This window comes from Passer domesticus, chromosome 15 (genome assembly GCF_036417665.1).
Source record: "Passer domesticus isolate bPasDom1 chromosome 15, bPasDom1.hap1, whole genome shotgun sequence".
Lineage (NCBI taxonomy): Eukaryota > Metazoa > Chordata > Aves > Passeriformes > Passeridae > Passer > Passer domesticus.
Window position 1 is genome coordinate 285212 of NC_087488.1, and position 15998 is coordinate 301209.

At 50.1% G+C, this 15998-nt stretch overlaps 1 protein-coding gene across 1 annotated transcript; it reads left to right on the forward strand.

Moving 5' to 3' along the window:
* The first annotated feature begins 648 nt into the window (after positions 1–648).
* LOC135281649 (zinc finger protein OZF-like) lies at positions 649–15697 on the forward strand. Its single transcript, XM_064390697.1, has 3 exons — positions 649–1209; positions 1395–2174; positions 15246–15697. The coding sequence occupies exons 1-3, from the start codon at positions 1098–1100 to the stop codon at positions 15695–15697; spliced, it is 1344 nt and encodes a 447-aa protein (XP_064246767.1). The 5' UTR covers positions 649–1097.
* The last annotated feature ends 301 nt before the right edge of the window (positions 15698–15998 follow it).

The following is a 15998-nucleotide window of genomic DNA, read 5'->3' on the forward strand; positions in this document are numbered from 1 at the left end:
TAATAAAATTTTCAAGGGAGGACAACAAAATATTTTTGTTACACTGGTCAGCCACAGCAGCCATTTTCCTCATCAGTTCTCCCACAAGTCCCTCAGAAGAAGCGGTGTCCAATTTTCCAAGAGTTCCTCCAGACAGAACCACAGCCACCTCAGAGGAGGGACATATGCTGTTGTCAAAGGCACTTGGGGTCAGAGAACAGTGCCTAAACTCACTGTGCCAAAATAATGTCACAATCTGCTTAAGAAAATTGTTAGAGAGATGCCTCTGCCCCAGTTAAGGTGCTAATGAGACCAAATCCAAAGTGGATAGTATTGAACAGTCAATGTGAGGTAGAGAGAGAGATGGAAAGAAGGAGAAAAGCAGGGGAGAACAAGGGAGGTACAGGGACAGAGACCTCCCCTGGGGCGGGGCAAGTTTGACATTGTCCCCTGTATGCATGGCCTTCCCGGAGTGGGGGTTTTACACCTGAGCCAGTTTGGGTAAGGGGGGTGGTGTTCACCCCCCCAGCAGGGATTACCCCACTGTTTCAGGTTGCAGTCCAAGATGTAACCAAATGCATGTTTTCCATCACCATCTTCACAAACTGTTATAAACAGGCAGGGCAGTGTTCTTTATCTCTTCCAGGACTCAGCCCTGATAACGCCCTCCAGGGGCTCTCTTCTGTGAATGGGCCATTGAGTGTCCCTGCAGGACTGGTAAAATGACATAATCCCATTGTGGGATGCTCCGCCCAGGGGGAGGAGCCAAGCATTCCTACCTGGATATAAGCTGAGGCTTCTGACACCAGGAGCACCTTGGCTACTGGATTGCCAGAGGACAAGAGCTCCATCACCACTACTGGACCTTCAGAGGAAGACCAGACCCTTCTACAGGATCACTGCTTTGACAATCACAATCATCACTGCAACAGGACTGCAGCCACCATTTAATGGGACTGCTCCCACCACCCTGAGCAACAGGGTGCCAGGTTATATCCTTACTCTGTCGGTTTAAGGCAGTGTTTCTGTATCATTATCTTGATCTAAATTTCCTTTTTAAATTGTAATTCTGACTTAGACTCTCCCTGTGGTTTGCCTTGAAAGCAGTACAAAACGCCATGTACTCATCCATTGTTTTCCTCCCAAACCAGAATTTCCCATGCCAAAACCTTTTCCAGATGGAGGAGGAGGTTGTGAGGAAGACGAAGATGCCCTGGGACATGCAGGCAGGTGAGGAGGAAGTCAGTGCCCCTTTCCCGTTTTCTTTGCTCCACCTCCTAGCCCAGCATGGCCCCTGGCTGCAGGACAACAACATTGGCAATGCTGTCCTGCCAGGGATGCACTGGGGGAATCTCTTTCCCCTTCCCTCTGTCACGGAGGCCAATCCAATCCTCTCCTTGTCCTTCCTCCCCCAGACAAGGAGCAGAGGATGGAGACCAGTGAGGACAAAGCCCCATGGCACAACCTTGTAGCAGAGGCCATTTTGAGTGGCTCCACAGCACAGGAATACAATGGGGAAGAAAAGCTGCAGAGATCCTTCAGGAGGAGGGACTCCAAACCCAGCCCAGGGTGCTCTGAAAAGGAAAGACGCACCCAGTGCCAAGAAGGTGGACAAAGCTTCAGCCAGAGCTCAGAGCTGGTGGTCCATGAGCAGCTTCCTGACGGGGCGAAGCCCCACAAGTGCTTGGAGTGTGGGAAGAGCTTCAGGCAGAGCAGCACCCTGATCAGCCACCAGATGATCCACACAGGGGAATGGGCCTACGAGTGTGGGGAGTGTGGGAAGGGCTTCAGCTGCAGTTCAAAACTTGTCAGGCATCAACGCATCCACACTGGGGAGAGGCCCTACGAGTGTCCTGACTGTGGGAAGAGGTTTCACACCAGCTCCCATCTCCTCCAGCACCAGCGGATTCACACAGATGAGAGGCCCTTCTGCTGCCCTGATTGCGGGAAGGGCTTCAAGCGCAACTCCCACCTCGTCAGGCACCAGCTCATACACACTGGGGAGAGGCCCTACGAGTGTCCCACGTGTGGGAAGAGGTTTGCCACCAGCTCCAATCTCCTCCTGCATGTGCAGATTCACACAGATGAGAGGCCCTTCCGCTGCTCTGACTGTGGGAAGGGCTTCAAGCAGAAACTCAACCTTGTCAGGCACCGTCGGATCCACACTGCGGAGAGGCCCTATGAGTACCCCACATGTGGGAAGAGCTTCACCCAGAGCTCTGACTTGACCAGCCAGGAGTCACCGATAAGGGATGTTCTGCCAGTGCCCCAGCTGCAGGAAGAACTTGATGAACTGCTCCAGCTTCTTCCCCCATTGGAGGACCCATATTGGAAAGAGCCCTGTGACCCATGGTGGGAAGACATCTGTTAATTTTCCTGCCCCAGCCAATGACATGGTGTGGAATTGAAGAACATGAGGGTCTGGCCATGGCCCTGTCATCACATTCACTTCCACCTCAGGTCATTGCCAGCGGCAGGAAAGGGACTCTCTCTCCCCCTGAGTGTGGTATTCACATGCCTTCTGAACATGTGAATGTTCAAAGCTGTGAGACAAGCAGAGAAGAAGGAAAACATAATTCTTACCTCTCTTGCTGTGCCTGTGTTGTGCTAAAGTAGAATGCAATATGGAGATTGTTTACTGTTGTGTTGTGTTTTTCAGGTTCTTAGTTATGTTAAGTTGTATATTGCAAGTTGGTTTGTTTCAATCGCCCCTGTGGTTGTGTAATGTTTCTACCCAGGTTGTCTCCTCCCCCGCAATCCTTGTCAGTCTCCCTGTCTCCTCCCCTGTTACCCCAGTTAACATTGTATCCTTTGTTCTGTTGCACCCCGGTGACTTGTCTGTCACTTGGCAACTCATCCTCTCTATCTAGAAGCTTCTCTTCTGGGCACCAAGTGATTGTTTCAGCAGCTGGGACCCTTCCCCTAGTCACTCCCCATTGGTCCCACAGCAGTGTCCTTTGTTCCTTTTCCACCCCCTCCTGCTCTGCTATTGGTTGGAGGGCAGGCTCCACCCCTGTTGCCACCCCCCTTTAGAAGTTGCTGTAAACCCTTTTCCCACTGTCTTCAGCTTCTGGACCCCTGGACTTTTCATCTCCCTGCTCCTCCCAATAACCCTGTTTCACCAGAAGTCAAAGTCCACTTTCTTCACTCCCATCAACATCGGCATATAGTCCTTCAAGACATTCATGCGTAAGGCTCTCTCCTTGCAAGCGAGGAGAGTGCCCCCCACCTCGCTGTCGCTCACATGCTAAAAAGCTAGCCTGGGGCAGCCCTCAAGGAGGGCTTTTGGATGCATGTGGCCACAGTTTGGCACCCAATGTGAGGCCTGAGTTCATCGCTGGACCCTGTGGAAAGTGGACTCTGGGCTCCTGCAGATCTGCATCTGGACCTGCTGTGGGAGTGACCTCTTGAGACCACCTGGCTGTGAAACTTCCTCCAGTAGGAGCAGACCCATCTCTGGTGGGTGGCGCTCCCGGAGGCTCGGGGAGGCAGCTCCTGCACCCGAGGAGTCTTCCCCTGACAGGAACCCCCACATTTGGTCTTTTGTTCACCTAACACCGCATTTTTACTGAGAGGGGGCCCGAGTCAAAACGACGTTGAATTCTGCGCCTGCAACTGTAAGTGGTCTCCTCTCCCCTTCTCACCTTCTTCTTGTTCCCCTGTCTCTCTACCCCAGATCCTTTCAATTGATGAAGGGTTGGGGCGTCCTGAGCTCCTTTCGTTTACTTTGAGCCAGGTCTTTTTAACTTAGCACCTTTGCCTCTTTTCTGTGCTGCACAGCCACTGTCTTTTTCGATAGGGGCAGGTGTGGATCTTTCTGCCTTTTCCTTTTCATTTTTCCCAAGGGTGGTGGGTGTTGGTTCCCTCTCTTAACATCATAAGCCATGGGTGTGAGGCTTTCTGGGATCCAGAAAACAGCGTTTATCCAAGTTGTGGGAATCCTTGCGGGTGGCGATGTTCATGTTAAAAAAATGGGAATTAAGAAAGTTAATTGTTTGGTTGTTTTCTCACTTCCTGGAGGTTACCATTGATCAATTGTATGAGGTCAATTTTTGGGATGTAGTCATTGCAAAGTTGGCAGAATTAGGACGGTCAGGGGACTCCTCCTTTTCTAAGATCTTTGTGTCCGTCAAGTTAGAGCCATTTTAAATTCAAGGCGGGAATGGAGAAAACAACCATCAGTTAACACTTCAATCCCCAGTTCATGCGGTTCTCTCTGTCCTACCCCTCTTCCCTCATCCGTGGGCCCAAAAGGTGGAATCTTGAAGGGAGCTTCCACAGTTGTCACAAATCAGGGTCCCCATCTCGCCAGCTCTCTCCAAGGTTCTTGCCCCTGCCGCCCGAGAAGTCCTGGCCAAACTTCTTGGGACCTTCCCCTTCTGAGCCTCTTCCAGTTTGCAAATCTCCATCCCGAGTTCGCTTTAATCTCCCAGATCCTTATCCCTCACAAAATGGCTTCTGTGAAGCCCAGTATGGTGGAAGTCTTGTGGCTTTTCCCACCAACCCAGTCTCCTCTTTCTATAAACCCTTTTGCATGTCGAACAACCCCTTTCTTATTTAGACTCCTCCCATTCCCCTGCCCCTTCCCTTGTCCCTCTGCCAGTCCCTCCTCAGAAATCCCTGCTCCATGTTACGTCCCTGAGGTGGAGACTGGAACATCAGGTCTCCCCGCCTAGTCCCTTAGCTCCTCCCCTCCCCCTCCTCTTTCTGGTTCCCATGCTTTGGCTTGTGGGGGGCAAGAGGTGGGACACCGGAAACTGGAGCCAATGCCCACAATATCAGCGGCTCGAGTCTCATACCATCCGGAGAGGGAGGGGAGGACATGAGCCCAATGGACCCCACTTTCCACACCACATAATTAAAGAACTTTGCAAGGCCCAAAAAGATTTTGGTAGAGATAGTGAACATTTCTGGGGAATCTTAAGGGCCACTCTCACAGAGTCAGAGGTACCCCGGCCAATCTCAAACATTTGTTTTCCTCCCTCCTCAATCCCACCAAGTACACCTTGTTGGAGGGAGTATGGAAAAAGGCAGCTCGGGAAATCCTCCCGACTCTGTGGGAGAATCCCCAGACTAGTGCAGACTTGAAAGGAGAGCCCATCTCTATTGATCATCTTTGTGGCCTGACAAACTGGGCACAAGGGCAGGTTCAAGCTGAAGTACTACCTCGAGAGGCTTTAAAAGAAGCCATGTAGTTGGCTGAAAAGGCATTCCTCGCTTTGCAAGTTGAGGCTCCCTTGTTAACATACTCTAAAATTTTTCAATCTCCATCTGAGCCTTTTACAGCCTTTGTAGAATGCCTCTGGAAGGCAGTGGAGTTGCAGGTTTGGGGTGAGGAGGCTTGTCAAGAGATTTTATGTGAGATGGCATCAGCTAACACCAATCCCAGGTGTAAGGTGGCCATTCTCAGCCTCCCATTAGAACGTCCCACCCACCTTGCAACTCATGCTTGAAGTTTGTGCAAAAAAGTTTTCTGTGCTTCCGGAGAAACCTACTCAAAAAGATCACATACCAAGAACTGCTCTCAAAGTTGCTTTTGCCAAACCTCCCATTGATGTTTATCCTACTTTGGCTCCAGGCATGCAAACCATGCCAAGACCTGCTGGCCCGCCACCGCCCGAGGATTGCCTGTGTCATCTCTGTGTTAAGCCATGCCACTGGGCCCTGGCTTGCCCACTGCAGCAACAATTTCTTTAATTTAGATAGAGCCAGTCGCTTTCTGAGGAGGGGTCAAAAAAAAAAATTTCTAAGTGCAGCCCCTCCCTTTGCGACAACAAAATTAAGGCAGAACAATTAAGCGTCCTGTGAGGAGGGCAGGGGAGGACACCCCTTCAGACACATCCCACTTGTTGCTGACATAACTGACATGACTTTACCTGATGTGATTTCCAATGTTTCACCGGACATGACTTTTAAAGATTCACCATCTGCAACACCTATATACTTAAACCAAAAACCCATTCTGACGACATTATCTAAACTTTCTCCCTTCAGACTCCAGTTGACAAAGCCCATCCATCTCCGAAACTCTAATTTCCATGCAGTAACGGTTTCACCCAAGACCCCAGGTACTTGGCACTGGATCCGTTGCAGGTATGTAATCATTGGGGATTCAAATTTATGCACTCAGCAACAACATACTTAGCCATGCACTTGAACTGGCAGCATCTTCATTAATTGCTGCAGGGCTCGAGCTGCAAAGTGACAAAATTCAGAGGATGCCACCTTGGAAGTACCTCGACCTCGAAATTTCGAATGGATAATGGGCCGGGGCACAAATCCAAGGAATGTAAAGCTTTCCTGCAACAATGGGGAATAAGACATGCTGGCATCCCTTATTCCCCGACAGGTCAAACCATGGTGGAAGAGGTCTCAGCAGAGTCTCAACGCTCGAACATCAGCGAGAGACAGTGAATGTGGACCCTCCCCAGATCGGGTTGTCCAAAGTGCTTTTCAGATTAAACTTCTTAAACTGCAGTTTTGAAAATTTGAATCCACCCATGACTCGGTGTTACCACTCAAACCCTATACTGGAGCTGAAGGACAGGTCCTGGGTCATGGTAAGAGACCCGGAGACCTGGAAAGTGGAGGGCCCCTTCCAGCTTGTCACCTGGGGAAGGGAATACGCTTGCGTATCCAGTCCCTCTGGGCCTAAGTGGGTACCCTCCAAATGGGTCAAGCCATTTCTACCAAAAAAACATTTGGCTTGTCAGGTAGTGCAAGTAGAAGATGTTTGTTGGAGGAGGAAGAAGAGACCTTTTTCAGATGATCTCATTATCCTGGAGTAGAACCACCCCCTTTTTTTGCATTGTACTCACTGATTCTGCTTCTTTTCCAGTAAACCCAAACCTAATGGCCCTCATCTGGCTTTGGATCACCGTCATCCTGGTTTTCATCTGGTCCACCATACCACCTGTTGATATGTGGATCATCCCCCAGCCAAAAGTTAACATCTGGAAAGTGCTTACCAAGGTCCTTGACCAGTATCTTCTTTGTTTGACCACCGTTTCAGCAGCAGACCCCTTGTCGACCTGCCTTGTGGGGATCCCTTCAAACCTAGATGAGTTTCCTCCCCCTCTCAACAGTTCCCTGAAACTCCTTGCCCATTAGAAAGTTACCTCTCCCCTGGAATTAACCTTAACCTTGTCTGGAGAAATCTCCTCCCCAAATTAAATCATTCAGATTCTGAACCCCTTGAGTTTACCTTGCTCGGCTCTGTGCCAGCCTCAGTTTGTGTCCAATTTCTGTTTTCCCCAGACCCCCTTGATAAATCCTACCTCCCAGTCCTTCAACACAATCAAGATTACACCGCTGGAAACTGGTGCAACGCCGTTTCCCAAATTTCCATGGCTTCGACTTATGACCACAAATCCCTATCCCTTCCCCGGGGAATTTTCTTAATTTGTGGAGACCCAGCTTGGGCAGGCATCCCCTCTCGCCTGATAGGAAGGCCCTTGTTCTTTTGGGAGGCTGACGCTGTTTGCACCCAACAATACCCAAATTTCAAATTGGAAATCTAGAAACGTCACACACAATTCAGCCCATTCCCGGAGAAACCTTCAAGAATTAGATTCTAAGTGTGATTTGGAAATTGTTCATTGGTCCAAACCTAAAGGTGTTGCAATCACAGTCCTTTTACCTTGGGTGGCTGCGACAAAAGCTGCAGGTGAATTAGCTCACCTAGAGTTCTGGGTAACCTAACAAGTGAACTTAATCTCAGCAGTCCTGAGCGACCTCCTATCAGATGAAGAAATAACAAGGCAGGCAACCCTTCAGAACAGGGCAGCAACTGATTTCCTGCTCCTGCTCCATTACCATCAATGTGAAGAGTTTGAGGGGCTCTCCTGTCTGAACTTGACATCTAAGGCCAAGGATGTCAGGAATACAATTGCACAACTGAAGGACATGGTGCATCAGATTAAGAAAGAGAGTGCAGACTGGCTGGGGGACATTTTCTCCAGATGGTGCCTTTCAGGCTGGGTGGGCTCTGTTTTAATAACCATTCTTTTGTTCTGTTTAGTCATTTTAATTGTCTGTGTTGCTGCCAGCATCATATGGCAGCTAATACTAAAATTTCTGACAAAGATGACATCTTCCCCAAGCATTAACTGAGTGCAAATTCCAACATCAGACCTGGAGGAAGAAGATCAAGACTCCACCGAAGACCATCTGGCTCCTGAGGAGGGCTGGTGGGCTTCTGCCCCACTAGCTCAACCTTGGTTTGGGGACATTTACTTGGAATTTAACAATCAAATTGAATTTACTTCATTTTAAGGACTTGTTTTCTCCTCTTGTGATTAATTTTAAACAAAAAAGGGAGAGCTGTTGTGTTGTGGTTTTTTTGTGTTTTTACTTATGCTAAGTTGTATATTGTAAGTTGGTTTGTTCCACTCATCCCTTTAGTTATACAATGGTTCTACCCAGGTTGCCTCCTCCCCCGCAATCCTTGTCAGTCTCTCTGTCTCCTCCCCTGTTGCCCCAATTACAAATGCATCTTTTGTTTTGACTGAGCCTGGTGCCCTGTCCATCACTTGGCGACCCATCCTCTCCATCTAGAAGCTTCTCTTCTGGGTATCAAGTGATTGGTTTAGGGGGTGGGGCTGCTCCCCTAGTCGCTCTCCATTGGTCCCACAGCAGTGTCCTTCTTTCCTTTTCCACTCCTTCCTGCTCCTCTCTTGGTTGGAGGGCCGACTCCACCCCTGTTGCCACCCCCCTTTGTAAGTTTCTGTAAGCCCTTTCCCACTGTCTTCAGTTTCTAGACCTCCTAGACTTTTCATCTCCCTGCTCCTCCCAATAGACCCTGTATCACCAGAAGTCGAAGCCCGCTTTCTTCACTCCCGTCGGCATTGGCCCAGACTCCTTTAAGGCATTAGTGCGTAAGGCTCTCTCCTTGCAAGCGGAAGTGAGGAGAGCGCCCCCCCTCGCTGTGGCTCGTGTGCCAAAGAGCTAGCCTGGGGCAGCCCTCAATGAGAGCTTTTGGACTCATGTGGCCACATGTCACAATGATCCCTTTGGTTCCACAAGTTCCCACAGTGTAACAATGCCCTTTGGCTCCACAACGCCCCACAGTGTCGCAGAGGTCTCCACAGGAAGGAAACAACTGAGCCCCAGTGGTGCAGTGGCAGATGAGAGGCAGTCACCAGAGGCCAAGGCTAGCCAGACTTGACTGTATTGGCAGATTTGGTCTGGGAGTAAGCATGGGATATAGGGAATTTTAGAGGCAGAATTCCAATTTTGGCCATGGCCACCTAGACAAGAAAAACATTTCTTTTCCATAGGAATGAAAGCACAGAGCCCTAGTGCTTCACAGTCAGATGGGAAGTGGCCCTTGACATGCCAAATTCAGTGGGACCTGTCAGACAGCCCCCAGGAGGCTAAACCAGGCAGACTTGTTCTATGTTCCCTTGATTTCATGAGTCTCCTCAATGTCACAATGTTCTCATGGATTCCATGAGGTCTTGCAATGTCGCAATGGCTTCTTGGTTTAATGAGCCCCAGCAGAGTCACAGTGGTCCCTTGGCTCCATGTGGCCCTTCTGTGTCACAATGGCTCCTTGTTCCTATGGGCCCCACAGTTTGATCATTGACCCTTGCTTCCACAGGGCCCCTGAATTGCACAATGGTCTCCTTGATTCTATCAAGTTCCCCAGTCCCACCATCGTTTCCTTGGATCTCCATTGGCACAACTCACCCATGGTACCATGAGGTTCTGTAGTGTCACCATGGTGTCCTTGGACCCACATTGTCACAAGTGACCCATGGCTCTATGAGGTTCCGTAGTGTCACCGTGGTCGCTGTCAGAGGCTGGATGAGGTAGTGGGTTCAATCCTTGTGTGGGCCAATCACTTCAGAGCTGGACTTGATGAACCTTTTGGGTCCTATCCTACCAAGAATATTCTTTGCATCTGGCCATGTTGAGAATATCTGGTTGCTGTTTCTCCTGTGTACCAAACTCAAGGAAAGGAGCCTTTGGTCCCCCCCAGCATTTCAGTGTTCTGGGGTGTTCCAGCCCTGCAGGCTCACAATGGCCTCTTGTTTCCATGAGGCCCCTCAATGTCACACTGGCCCCTTGGTTCCATGGGCCCCAACAGTGCCACAATGATCCCCTTGGTTCCACAACTTCCCACAGTGTCCCACTGGCCCCTTGGTTCCTTGAGGATCTGGAGTGTCACACAGGTTTATGACATTTGTCCTTGCTGCCCCTCACATCCCCCTGCCCCACAGAGAGCCCCGAGCCACCTGTGAGGGACAGGCCCTGCTGGCCCAGGCTGGGCTCAGGGCTTGGCCTTTCTGCTTCCCCCAGCCAGCCCAGGCCTTGCTCAGCATTGCAGTTCCCTGCCCAGAGCCTTGGGCTCCCTGCACTCCTGGCCTCAAGGATCTGCTCTCACCAGTCCCTGGGGAGCCTTTGGCACTCCCTGCCCTCACTGGGGCCCAGCCATGCTCCAAGGCACTTGGAGTTTTGCTGCTGATTTCTTGAGCAGCTTCTTCATCCTTCTCTCAGTGCCTGAGGGTCCTGGACTCAGCCACAAAACCAACATGGGGATCATTAAACTACAGAAAGTCCTCAGGGGTTCTTTCTCCTCCTTCAATTTTCTTCCAATTGTCCAGAGCTTGTGCAGCTGATTGGAGTCAGTGTAGAGTTCCTTTAAGGATGAAAGATTTCAAAGTGCAACTCATGACCATTTTTGTTGACTCAGTGCAGTATTTTTTATGTTCCAGTTCAGAGAAGAGCTGATAGAAGCATTCCCCAGCAGAACTTGATGCTGAATGTCTCCTTGGGAGGTCTGGCTACGTAGGAGAATGAGCCCCTTGAGGGCTGACCCTGTTTGGCCAAGCTGCTCCTCACCCCCAGCCTTACCATGTCTGGAATGCGTGGCTCCTCCCTCTGGGCAGAGCACCTCACAGTGGGATGGTGTAATTTTTATCAGTCCTGCAGTTACACTCAATGGCCCATTAACAAAAGATATCTCCCTGGAGGGAGGATTGATTTGTTGAAGAGATAAAGAAAACTGCCCAATTAACAGAAAATAACTGCCCTACCTCTGACAGATGGCAAATACAATACACACATTATCTCTCAATCCAGAACAACAGGATTTCAAATTTTGGAATTTAACATTGCTCAAATCTGACAATAATGAAGCTTAACTTTGCTTAGTGTTATCAACCCGGAATTTGGATTAAATTAAACATTACAGAATCAAAAATTAATATCCTTAAAAGTTATACATATAACAAAATTTAACTTATTCTGATGCTATTAATGGAAAAAAGGCACTGAAAAGTTGAACAATCTGGGATTGAAATAACAGCATGATAGATTTACTGGAGGGATTAAAAGGATGTAATGAGTGTGTCATGATTTCATGTAATTTAGTTTTGAGAGAAGCCTATGGTAGCCACAAATTTTATGCAAGCATAAATTTACTAAGATCTTTAAAAGTGAAGTTTTACTGAAAGAAACAACAATGTGGAATTCGGCAAATTGCCCGGCAAACCAGCAGCTTCTTGAAATTGTATTTAGCGTCATTTCAGATGGTCAATTTACCAGCATTTCTGTTAAAGAACCTCCGGCCAGTGCCGTGGTGGGGGGGCTGGCGGAGCCGCGCCGGGGGCTTGGGGGAACCGCGCCGGGAGCAGCCGAGCCACGCACCCCAAACTGCCTGCGGTTCCTCCTCCTGCCCCAGAGCCTGTGAATGTGCCTCTGTGCCAGAGGGAAGGGGCAGGAGATCTCCCCAGTGCATCCCCAGCAGGATGGCATTGGCAGTGGGGTTGTCCTGCAGCCAGGGGCCATGCTGGACTGGGAGATGGAGCAGGAGAGAGGGGGAAGGGGGCACTGACTTCCTCCTCACCTGCCTGAGTTTCCCAGGGCATCTTTTGCTTCCTTGCAGTCTTCTCCTCCATTGGGCCAAGTTTTGGTAATGGGAAATCCTGCTTTGGGGGAAAAAAAGGGGATGAGCACTGTGAGTCTGAAGGTCCTCTGCCCAAGTCCATCTCTAGAAGTCACCTGGTGTCCATAAAAACCTTCAAAAAGCAGAAGTGAATTAAAAAAAAAAAGCCACCAGGAGTGTCCCACTTCCAGTCTCATCCCTCTGGGGTTCTGGTGATCCCCTCTCTCATGGCTGCCAAGGATCCCAGAGCACCTGGGTATCCCCCCTCTCCAGGGTCCTGTTTAGGGATGCTGGGGGGTTTTGGGGTCCCAGGGTCCCTCTCTCCAGCCTCCCCCCAATCCAGTCATTTGGGGCTCTCTCCTCTCCCCACCGCCCTGTCCTGGTTTAGGGCAAATTTGGGAGAAAACCTCCAAAAGGGGTTTCCTCTAGAAAGCAAATTCAAGCAGCCTCTCCCCCAATCAGTTTGGGAAAAGATTTCCTTGGAGAAAAGTGGAAAAACCTGTTTATTTAACAGACAAAGCATTCATGAGCACAGCAAATGACGAATATTAAACAATAAAACCTCTTGCTGCTCCAAAAGAGATGACAAAATCAGAAAGTCCCTCTGTGGGCTGTAGCTCTGCTCACTCAGTCTCTTATCAGTCTCCTATCAGTTTCTCCAGCACTGGAAATGCCGTGGACCAGGCTCGGGCCAGTGGGCCACAGGTGGAGCTGCCAGGGCTCTTCTGGATGTTGAGAGCAGGTTTAAACAGCTCTAAAGTAAAAGAAAAACCACAGTCCAGGGCACTTATCTGCCTCAGAGAGCTAAAAACTAACTAAAACCAAAGGAGAGCCCTGTCCTGCAATCTGTCTGTCCAGCAGCCGGAATATAGAGGAGTGCAGTTTCTAAAAAAAACCTGCTCACTCCCTGCCTCCCTTCGCTCTCAGAAGCTGCCTTAAAGGTGCAGAACTCATTTCTGGGCTAAACAGATGAAGAGGGTATGAGCATGATCCCAGGTTCAGCCCTTCTGGGGGTTTGGGAGTGTCTCTGTCCCTCTGACCCCGATGATGTTTGGACAGGGTCACATCAGGGCTGAGCGGGACAGAGATCCCCGAGTATCCCCTGGGCTGAGAGGGACAGAGACTGCCCTGAGCACCCCCTGGCACAGGGTGAGGGGGAGGGAGACCCTCCAGGCATTCCCTGGAGTGAGAATGATGGAGACCCCCTGAGGAATGGCCTGGGGTGACAGGGACAGGAACAGCCCCCACAAGCCCCTCCCAAGCATCGCCCAGGGTGAGAGGCAAGAACAGAGCCCCCTCGAGCACCCCCTGGGCACTGGACAAAATAAACTTGGCAGAAATCAAACTTAACTCTGCATAAACCACTTTGATGAATATTTGATTTTCCCACAAGTGGCATGTGATGAAAACGCAAACCAATCCCAAGCATTAATAAACTGACAATAGAAGCAATTGTGTGAAAATTCCAAGTTTCATTGGTTCCTGCACAGTTCCAGCTCAGCTGCTGGCAGGTTCCCATAAAAGAAAAGTGGAAATTTGGCCCAGTACAGATTATTAAAAGCAAGAGAAAGCTTTGTGTAACTATCACAAATGTGACAGGGATGAAGAGAATAATGATTCTCACATTTGGCAAAGCCCCTGAGCCTGTGAATTTGGCATTTATTCAGGAACGTAGCTCCTTGAGCTGGGCTTCCTGTGGCACTTTAGCAGCCTTGTGTTCCTCACCTTGGGGTGAATGAACCTTTGTCAGTCACACTGGTAACATTCCTTCCCTTTTCTCCAGTGATTTGAACAAACTTTCCAAGGAATAACAAAATATTTTCTTTACACTGGTCAGCCACAACAGCCATTTTCCTCATCAGTTCTCCCACAAGTCGCTCAGAGGAATTTGCATCCAAGTTTCCAAGAGTTCCTCTGGAAAGAAACAGCCCTCCTCCCACAGAGGAGGGAACCATGCTTCTGACAAAGGCACTTGGGGTCAGACAACACTGCCTAAACGCACTGTGTCAAAATATTATACACAATCTGGTTAAGAAAATTGTTAGAGATGCCTCTGCCCCAATTAAGGTGCTAACGAGACCAAATGCACAGTGGATTTTATTGAACAGTAAATGTGAGGTAGAGAGAGATGGAATAAAAGAGAAAAAAGGGGGGAGGGCAAGAGAGTGACAGGGACAGAGACCTCCCCTGGGGTGGGGCAAGTGTGACATTGTCCCCTGTGTGTGTGACCTTCTCAGGGTGGGGGTTTTACACCTGAGCCAGTTTGGGTAGGGGGGGTGGTGTTCACCCCCCCAGCAGGGATTACCCCACTGTTTCAGGTTGCAGTGCAAGATGTAACCAAATGCATGTTTTCCATCACCATCTTCACAAACTGTTATAAACAGGCAGGGTAGTGTTCTTTATCTCTTCCAGGACTCAGCCCTGATAACGCCCTCCAGGGGCTATCTTCTGTGAATGGGCCATTGAGTGTCCCTGCAGGACTGGTAAAATAACATAATCCCATTGTGGGATGCTCCGCCCAGGGGGAGGAGCCAAGCATTCCTACCTGGATATAAGCTGAGGCTTGCAACACCAGGAGCACCTTGGCTACTGGATTGCCAGAGGACAAGAGCTCCATCACAACCACTGGACCTTCAGAGGAAGACCAGACCCTTCTCCAGGATCACTGCTTTGACAGAATCACGATCATCACTGCAACAGGACTGCAGCCACCATTTAATGGGACTGCTACCAGCACCCTGAGCAACAGGGTGGCAGGTTATATCCTGACTCTGTCAGTTCAAGGCAGTGTTTCTGTATCATTGCCTTGATCTTAATTTTCTTATTAAATTGTAATTCTGGCTTAGACTCTTCTCCTGGTTTGCCCTCAAACCTGTACAAAACTCAATGCACTCATCTCTTGTTTTCCTCCCTAACCAGAATTTCCCATCTCAAAACCACTGCCAGATGGAGGAGAAGGCTGCGAGGAAGTGGAAGATGTCCCAGGACCACCAGGTAGGTGAGGAGGAAGTCAGTGCCTCTTTCTCTCTCTCTCCTGCTCCATCTCCCAGCTCAGCATGGCCCAAGGCTGCAAGACAACCCCTCTGCCTTGGCCATCCTGCTGGGGATGCACTGGAGGTATCTCGTTCCCTTTCTCTCTGGCATGGAGGCAAAGCCCATCCACTCCTTGTCCTTCATCCCCCAGACAAGAAGCTGAGGACGGAGACCAGAGAGAACAAATCTTCACAGCAGAACCTCATGGAAGAAGCAGTTTTGAAGGACTCCATGGCACAGGAATCGAACAGGGAGGTAAAGCCCAAGAGATCCCACAGGATGAGGGTCTGCAAACTCAGCCCAGGGTGCTCTGAGGAGGAAAGACCCACCGGGTGCCAAGAAGGTGGACAGAGCTTCAGCCAGGGATCAGAGCTGGTGGTCCATGAGCAGCTTCATGATGGGGAGAAGCCACACAAGTGCTTGGAGTGTGGGAAGAGCTTCAGGCAGAGCAGCACCCTGATCCGCCACCAGATGATCGACACCGGGGAATGGGCCTACAAGTGTGGGGAATGTGGGAAGGGCTTCAGCTACAGCTCAGAACTCGTGAAGCACCAACGCATTCACACTGAGGAGAGGCCCTATGAGTGTCCCCAGTGTCAGAAGAGGTTTCACACCAGCTCCAATCTCCTCCTGCATGAGCGGATTCACACGGATGAGAGGCCCTTCCGCTGCCCCGACTGCGGGAAGGGCTTCAACCGCAACTCCCACCTCGTCAGGCACCAGCGTATCCACACTGTGGAGAGGCCCTATGAGTGCCCCAGTGTGGGAAGAGCTTCACCCAGAGCTCGCACTTGACGAGACACCAACGGAGGCATCGTTAAGAGAAGCCCTGCAAATGCCCCAACTACAAGGAGAGCTTTGTGCCTGGCTCCAGCTTCATACCCAATTGGAGGACCCACGTTGGGAAGAGACCTGTCATCCATGCTGGGAAGACACCTATCCCTTCTCCTGCCCCTGCCAATGACATGATATGGGATCGATGAACATGAGGTTCTGGCCAGGGCCGTGTCATTATATCCACTCCCTCCTCAGGTCATTGCCGGGGCAGGAAAGGGTCTCTTTCTCTCTCCCTGAGGAGAAGGGTGTCCTTTGCAGG

Bases quoted from the DNA above. Each gene is read 5' to 3' on its own strand.
- LOC135281649 (XM_064390697.1), top strand. From the start codon at position 1,098: ATGTACTCATCCATTGTTTTCCTCCCAAACCAGAATTTCCCATGCCAA. The intron at 1,210-1,394 runs GTGAGGAGGAAG...TTCCTCCCCCAG, and splicing joins GCCCTGGGACATGCAGGCAG to ACAAGGAGCAGAGGATGGAG. The intron at 2,175-15,245 runs GTGGGAAGAGCT...GGTGCCAAGAAG, and splicing joins GCCCTATGAGTACCCCACAT to GTGGACAGAGCTTCAGCCAG.